This window comes from Alligator sinensis, unplaced genomic scaffold (assembly GCF_000455745.1).
Source record: "Alligator sinensis unplaced genomic scaffold, ASM45574v1 scaffold1085_1, whole genome shotgun sequence".
In the NCBI taxonomy this organism is placed as follows: domain Eukaryota; kingdom Metazoa; phylum Chordata; order Crocodylia; family Alligatoridae; genus Alligator; species Alligator sinensis.
The window spans coordinates 616,770-625,194 of NW_005842611.1; the positions used below are offsets into that span (position 1 = coordinate 616,770).

Consider the following 8,425-nt stretch of genomic DNA (forward strand, 5'->3'; position numbering starts at 1 on the left):
GCATAGTGCTGGGTAAAGAGAAGGCAGAGGGATAATAGTGTGGCAAAAGGCTAGGGGAGAAACCAGGAAAGGGAGGGATGAATGAGTATAGAGGATAGAGGAGAAGGAGAAGATGCTAGAGCACAAAAGGCAAGGGGAAGTGATGAGGCATATGGGACAAGTTAGTGGAGGCAAGCAATGCATTTTCCATCTAAATCAGCAGTTGACATCCAGCCCGGGTAAAAACACCACCAGGCAGGCTGGCTTAGCAAACACTGGGTGCATCTACACATGCAATGAATACGGTGCAATAAACTTTGGAGCCGCTTGAGCTGGAGTACTCTGTTCCCATGCATAGTGTCTACACGTGCATCCAGGACAGAAGCATTTTGCGCCGGGATGGAGCAGCCTCAATCTGGCAGGGAGCACGGGGGTCAGCTCCAACAGGCGGTGTTGGGCAGCGAAGCAGCTAGCAAGAACGGGGGTCTGGCTTCCAGGTGGCTGGGGTCACCGGGCACAATTTGCGCCTTGTGGCCACCGTCTACATGTGCGTTTGAACAGGACTCAGCCATAAGATAGTACTGTCTCCAACAGTACTGTCTTACAGCAGAGTTAATGAGTTTACTACACCCTTAATAGCATCGCATGTAGATGGTGGTGCTTTACTGCAGAGCTAATTAGTCTACTTTGTAGTAAAGTGCATGTGTAGATGCACCCACTGAAGAGGGAAATGAACCCCAGAGAATGAATTTTGCATCCCCTTCCTAGCTTTGGTGTGAGTCACACTAGATGGCAAATCTATGGGGGTGGAGAGAGGAGGGGGATGGAGGATGTCAGTCTCCAGGACTACAAAGTCCAGAGATACAAAACCAAAGAGGAGGAAAAGGGAAGGATGGGTCAGAAGTAACCTCTCTTTCTTCAGAGTGCAGCAGAATGTGCCTTGGGCACATTCAGAGGAGGGAAACTGTGACTAAGGCTATAAATAAACACACAGAGATGCTCTAGAAACAATCATTATAAACCACCAGAGCAAAGCTGGAGTGTTTGTGATGTCACCAGTATCATGGCATGTATTTATATGCTTGTAATTCATAATCATTTGTTCTCATTCCCCATCATCTCTCTCCACAAAATACAACAGAGGAGAGAAAAGCAATCATAAATATAATAGGATCTGATCCAACATGACACAATTATAATGCAGCATCTAAGCACGGCTCTTGCAGAATTGCTGGTGCTGCAGTGCAAGTGAGTAGGTTTTAGGCATACATTTGCGAGGGACACCCATCTCTTCAGCTTGCAGCAGCAGATTCATCCAGCTTCACTGGACGTTAGCACCTGGAAACAATAACCAGAGTCAGGGCTGTATTGCACGGGTCTCTGTACATATGTAAAGGAAGAGACAGACCCTGCTGCAAAGAACTCTGCACTTAGAGCTATCCAAGGGCTGCATTACGCTTCCTTTATTTGTCGCCCTCTGCATCGCTGTTGCCTGTGGTTAAGCAGACGTTTATCTTCCACGAATGCTCATGTAATCCCAGATAATCTTCATTTAAGTGAAAACCACAAAACTATGGGGATATGTTGAGTATCTTCCATGGCTCCATCAATGGACTGCAAACCTGCTCTGGAGGAGGCCACCCTCTCCTCCGACTAGATTTTTCCTCCTTTGCTTTATGATGGGAGAAAGATACCAAGGACATAATCACTTCCATAGCAACCAACTGTGAAGGCACAAACAGGAGATTATTATTTCAGGTGGAGAACAAACAGCAGAGACACAGATGAATCCTTGAAGAACATGTTTTCACTCCAGTGTCCTTTGTAATAAAAGAAGCAGCGAAGAGAAATGCAGAAAATTTAGGAGGGGGGAGAATAATTTCTTCACAGGATGTTTTTCAGCTTTCCGCGAGACATCAACCATCCTTTAAATCTGCCACACTTTATATTGCCAGCAGTAGAATGAGGATTGAAAGCTAAAGATCTTTTTCCCTAAAGGTTTCAAGACATTGCAAAAGCCTCTTCCATCCTCCTGCTCCCCGCAGTTGAGCAGAGTTAAAAAAAAGAAAAAAAAAGCCCATCAGAATTGAAGCTCGGTTTGGCTGGCAGTCTTCCCTCTAACCATCCACTGCTTCACAACACCATGCAATGAAGCTTTCTGGATTGAATGCTTTCTGAATAACCTACTTGTCTGACTAGCGAGGTATTTGCCCTCGCTGCTGTAGTATCCAAGCTGCTTACACACTTCAGTGAGTTCGTGTTCACCCAGCTGCCTCTGAAGATAGGGGGGGGGAAAAAAGTTCATCCCTCCATTTTATAGACGTGCAAACTGAAGCCGTGAAAGCATTGCTGCAACCCTTGTGGTTGCATCACGGGTCTCCACGCGTCCTGAGTTTTACATACAGACCCAGCTGGGTGGAGACCAATGCTTTTGTGAGAAACTCTTCTTGGCTTTCATAAGAAAACACCAACCTGGCTCTTCATTATGGTAAAGAAAGCCACGTGTGCATGTTGGGTGCGGACAGACGTAGAAAAAAGAAAAACCCCAAACAGTGGTTTACCAGAAGAGGAATCACATCAGTTTGACCTGGCTCCCCAGTATCTGTGTAGCTCATGTGCTTCAGCAGGGCTTTTTAATGCTTTTATCTAATAGCTGGATTGATTTAATCAGTTATTAGATAAAAGTGCCAAAAAGCAGTGCTGAAGCGCGTGAGCTATATAGACGCCAGGCAAGCTGGGCTAAACCGATGTGATTCCTCTTCTGGGCTGCACTTGGCACGGGGGCATGCCAAGGTGAAAGTAAAGTGCTGGGTTTTTTTGTTTTTTCCACATCTGTAAGCACCCATTGAGGCTTCAGAAGCCAGCTGGCAAAATGTACCATTAGAAATATCTATATATATATTTTCAAGCCAGTCTCATGATTTTGAGGGTCCAGCTTCCAGGTGTGAAACCCCTGAAGCTGGCTCACAGCCTCCGTTTTCAAAGAAGCCTCTGGTGTTAAGTGCTTTGGTATTTGGTTGGTCATTTCAGTTGTTCTGGGTCTGATTTGCAAAGCTGCTGATCAGCCGCAGCTGCACAATGTCAGCCCCTCTGAAAATCGGGTGCATTTTGAGCACAGGCACCCAGTCAGGGTCGTTGTGACTTGCCTGTAGTGAGACAGAGCTCTGAAATTGCCTCTGATTCCTATCTTCTCTCCCCAGTTTCTGTCCTGGTGAAACTCAGGTTCATTTATTTATTTGAATTGTCCTGTAACAAAACTGGACCAATGCAGAAGTCAAGCACCAAGGCCACTTGGGCCAGAAAGGCAAAAATCAACTATCCAAATTGACATGAGGCCAGAGGGGCAGATTATTCAGGAAACATATATCTCTCTAAGAAGGCTTCACCTTCATCCCCTCTGCTAAGAGCAAATTAGTGATAGATCTCACTTGGTAGGAGGCTTAAGCTAGTGCTTCTTGAAGTGGGAAACCAGAGATGAGTTTCACGCTGAGCGAGGAGCCTCTGGAAGCAGAAGAGCTGGCTTGGGTGCATGTGTCTGCTTTTGGAGGGTGAAGCGTGAGTTTGTTCTTAGGTGGCAAAATCACTTTGAGGGCGCTGGGTGCTGAGAGCAAGACAGCAGGAAACAACCAAGTTGTTGAGGCAGGTCAGATCTTGGGTCAGCAGGGGAGACCTCCAGCCTAACCCTGGGTTTGTGGGGGCGGGGAGCCTTTCTGCTTCAAGACTTTTAAGCTAGGTACAGACATTACACTTTTACCAGTATAAGTGATCAGAAGCTGGTCTATACCTGTAACCAAACAGAAGTTTGGCACACGTGGACTGGTTTAAAAATGGCAAAACCCAAGCTAAGATTTGCTCCCACCACCACCACCAAAGGGCAAATGTGTGTTCTGTTCGCTACCGATCTAAATTACGCTGCTAACAAAAAATGGTGTACCTTAAATCAATTCTGTCCTGGGTTTTTGAATGTCTGTGCCTAGCCTTCAGCTGCCAGGATCCCAGCTGGGTCTTGACACTGAAATAAAATAGAAAATCCAAGCAGGCTGGAAAGCAGCCAGGGTCTAAAATTCCCCCTATCATCCAGAGTCACCCTTGTGCATGAGTTAAATAAAACAGTTGAAACATATGGGACCTTTTGGCCTTTCTGAGCACCTGGGGTGGGTGTGGGTTGTGGAGGGCCCAGGAAAACCTTTGCATTTCTGCTCTTTGGGGACAGGAGAGCCATGCCAATCTCACATTCAAGTTGTGCATGAGAGAGGGTACTGCAGGGGAGCCATTTCACATGCAAGTTTGCATGAAGGTACTGCAGAGCTGAGATCCTGAACTGCAGGCAGGACCGCACTCTGTTCATGGACAGAAGTACAACCCAGCTGTCTAAAAATAAAGCAATTCATCAGCTGTAAAGGCCACCTGCCTAGGATAAAAATCAAGCCAGCTACCAACAGCAACAGGTTAAATGAACAAGGGTCACAAACAGTAGGAATGGCTCCAAAAGCAAATGGGCCAAGGATTTTCTTAAATTCCAGTTTACATGGGGGAAAGAAAGCAGGGGGTTAAGAATAAGGGAAAGTATTCCTACCATCCCTTCCTTCTTTTTACCCCTTCCCCCTACAATTTTTTTTTTTCCTTTTCTTTCCCCTCTTTTGGAGCTTGTGAATCTTGTTGGGTAGGAGCCTGTCTCCCCATATGGCTAAGCCATGCAGAATACTTTTGGGTACTATGAAACCCTACCACAAGGCAGTTAACTAAAGGGCCCCATCCAAAACCAGTAGGAATTCGGGTGACTTCAGTGGATCTTAGTTCTGGCCGTAATAGCACCTAGGGGATTATTTCTCTTGTCAGTGAGAAATTACTAAGTGCCTGGTTCTGGTCCCAGCTGTGAAGCATCAGTGCAAATCTGAAAAACTCAATGGCACAGACTCCAGCACCCACTCACAGGTGGAGCATGTCCCCAGGGGCCCCAGAGTTTGGATACTGGCTGCTAGCACATGCCTGACCCCATGCCACTGCATCTTCACTGCTATTTGTTAACGGTGCTAGCCAGGTTAAGCTAGAGGCATGCTAGTGTATGCTATAATCACTCCTTCATTTCACAGTAGAGCTACCTTGTGAAGTTCCACAAGGTGGTGAAATCTGGTGTTTTGATCTGAGCTCACCCACGATACGTGTAACACATACTTTTTCACCTATGTGATGAGCCCAGGCTGGTGTCAATTGTTTAAGCTAATACCGTGAAGTCATACAAGGCTCCTCTCGACAGCAGGGGCATGTGTTTTAATAGTGAACTGACCCTCAGTTGTCTCCTGCTTGTAAAACTTTGCTGAGAAGTAAAGGTAAAAAGAGAGTTACCTCTAGAGCATTTCCAATTGCAGGAGGTGCCAGGAAGTCAAATGTTCCTCCTGCACTAGCTGTGCACCATCTCCCTTAGAAAGGAGGGAAACTTGGGAAGAGAGTGTGCTGTCTCTTGGGAGGATGGGATATCCCAGGGGTTTCAAACATGCCTTGATTGATGCTGTATTTCCTGTGTGGGAGCAGCACTCAAAGAGGAGCCCATAACCAGCATGAATAATTCAGTACTGAGCTACTTCAGGTGTGTGGTCCCATAGCAAAAGGATGGAGACTACCAAGTGTGGCAGATGCCAGTAATGTGTTCCTCAAGCTCAGGCATTTCTCCTAATTCTCTCTCTCTCTCTTGTTCTAGTACCCCCTCAGATCATAAACATCTCATCAGACATCACCGTGAATGAAGGCAGCAGTGTAACCCTCATGTGCTTGGCCTTTGGGAGACCAGAGCCTACCGTGACATGGCGACACCTGTCCAAAAAAGGTAGGAGAATGGGAGGTGGGGGGCATCTGGGCTGACTCTGAACAGAGATGCTGAAATGCACTGGGGTTACCAAGAGGGATTGCTCAGGGCATCTTCCTTTGTGTTTCCATATGTGCTGTGTTGCCTTTAGTCCTTCACTGGTAGTTTTTCATGTGGTTTTAATGATGGAGCCTTGGCTAATTCCACAGAGAAGCTGGAATCAGGACCCCTATGGGTATATTTATGGCTCTACCACCAAGTCTCTGCATTGCCTCGGGCAAGTTACTTCATCCTTCTCTGCCTCAGTTTCCCCAACCATAAAGTGTAGGTCGTTGTACTTACCTACTTGGAGGGATGCTAACATTTGTAGGAATGATTGATGTGTCTGGGTCAACTGTGCTAAATAAACAGAAGTGCTTGCAAGTATACTATGGAAGCAAAATAAAGTAATAGGTGGATGCTATTCCCAGGGCAAATAGTTGGATGCTATTCCTGTTCCAAGGAAGAGGGGTGGTACCTATAATGTGCAGAAGTAAAGACCTCTTGTTTATATTAATAATGCCTTCTCTGCCTATCTCTTCCCCCTCCCCCCAAAAATCACCCCAACAGTTTATGGACATTAACAGCTGAATGATCTGAATCTATGGACATTAATAGTTGAATGCTTTCAATCTACTGGTGTCCTTATTTATCCATTTACAATGGGGAAAAAGGTTGAACCCCAGAGAGGTAAAGTGGCTTGCTTAAAGGTGTATGTTGAATTTGTGGCAAACCTGAGGAAGTGTTAGAAGTCCCAGTTCCCAGGTTTTTTTTGCTCTCACCACTAGACTTGCTCTTTTCTTCAAGCTCTGACATTTCATAGGCTGTCCCAGGAACACTCTGGAGTGTGTGTTACTATTACAATATAGGAAACACTTCCCGGACATCTCAAATGCTTATACCAGGTATGACATATATCTGTGGTGATAATTCATGCAGTAAGACCCTAGTCTTGCTCCATCACCACTGCCTGACTGCCTCTCCAGCCACCTGGATACCCAGTATTTCCCCTTCTACACCTCAGTGGGATAAATTAATATAGACCCTCAGTCCAGGTTAGAGGGCAGTCCCTCTAAATGCCACCCCTTCTCACATCAGAGGGGTCCTAGTCCACTGTCCTAAAGAGCCGTTGTCTCTGGCCAGCAGTGCAAGCAGCCAACCCTTCCCCAGTCAAGCTGCCTAGCATTGGATAACTCCCATTCCCTAGTCCCCTTACAGCCACCCTATGCCTCTCAGCTTTTAACAGCTTAAGTCATTTGTGGCTCCCAAAATCTGCCAACACTCTCAAACCTTCAACCATCTCAAGTGAGGTAGTCCACATCCACAGGACTGCTGTTCTTAGCAACCTTCCCCAGCATTCATCCCACCCAGTGCAGCCCTCTAATAGCCCTTGTACCCCATCCAGTCCCACTCCAGGCTTAGGTACTGACTCCTCACTCCATCTGCCCCAAGGGCAAATGACTAACTCATCCTGCTTATGTACCCAGGAGAGGGGCTGGGGCCAGATCCATGCCTGCAGGCTTCAAAGCATAGGCACCCTCCTTTCCCCTTCTCTGTAATGGGGCCACAGGCCTCCCGTTACAGTGTACATGCACACAGATACATGCATGTCCTGTTTCCTGCTGTCAGTGAGCAGAGAGTTAAATGATCAGGGATGAACAGCATGCCATGTTGCTCTCCTATCTTCGACATGGCCTGGCAGCTGCATCCACTTTAATATGAATCAGTAAGCATAATTTTTTAACTACACTAGCCCCAGTGTATCTGAGCACAGCGGGAAATCTAGATAAAAGGACATTGTCACTGTTGTGCTCGTGCAAGTAAAGGACTAATAGCTCTGGTTGGAGGTGATGAATAGACTGCACGGGAGCTGTGCAATCCACACCCACGCAGTGCGGCAACAGGCTCTAAAACCATCCTATCCTGCAGCTCAGCCCCTGGGGTCCAACGCCCCATTTGGCTCTGCAGATGCATCTCATTTCTTTACCTGATGCGTAGTTCTCATCGGTTACGCCAGCTGTGGAATGGCGCCTGTCATGGGTAATGATTGATGTGGAGGCTGTGTCGGGTGTGCAGGAGCAGTATTAAACTCTGCATGCTTGTTGTCTGCTCACATCCTAGCTCTTCCCAGGCAAGGCATAAATAAGACTTTTGCTAGGACTTGGCACATCTGGGTCCAATTTTAGGCTTGGCCATAGATTTTTCTGTGTGACTTTGGGCAAGTCAGTGCCTCTGCATCTCACTTCTCCATCTATAAACTGGAGTACTAGTATCTCCATCCCACACCCTTTGGCCTGTCTCTCTGGATAAGAGTCTTCAGTGCAAGGGACTCTCCCACAATGCATCAATGCAGTACCTCGCACAAGGAAGCTGTCAGCTTGGTGACCCCTGTTAGGTGCTACTGTAATGCAAATCATCATCACAGTCTAGGGGGCTTGCTCTGATCTTGTGACAGCAGAACAGGGCTTCTGAATGTAAATGCTCATCTCCCCACGGGAGAGCTTAGTTCAGGGGTTAATTGATCTGAACTGTCCCTCCTCCTTGTATCACAGTCATTTTCCTGCCCTGATCCAGGTAGATATCTGAGGCCTTTGATGTCAGGAA

General features: G+C 46.8%; 1 protein-coding gene across 1 annotated transcript in view; it reads left to right on the forward strand.

Moving 5' to 3' along the window:
• The window catches only part of OPCML (opioid binding protein/cell adhesion molecule like), a 156,874-nt gene that overhangs the window by 69,758 nt on the left and 78,691 nt on the right, over positions 1-8,425 (forward strand). The window contains exon 3 of the mRNA XM_006033156.2: positions 5,678-5,803. Within this exon, the coding sequence (XP_006033218.1) occupies positions 5,678-5,803 (126 nt within the window). The remainder of the gene's footprint in view (positions 1-5,677; positions 5,804-8,425) is intronic.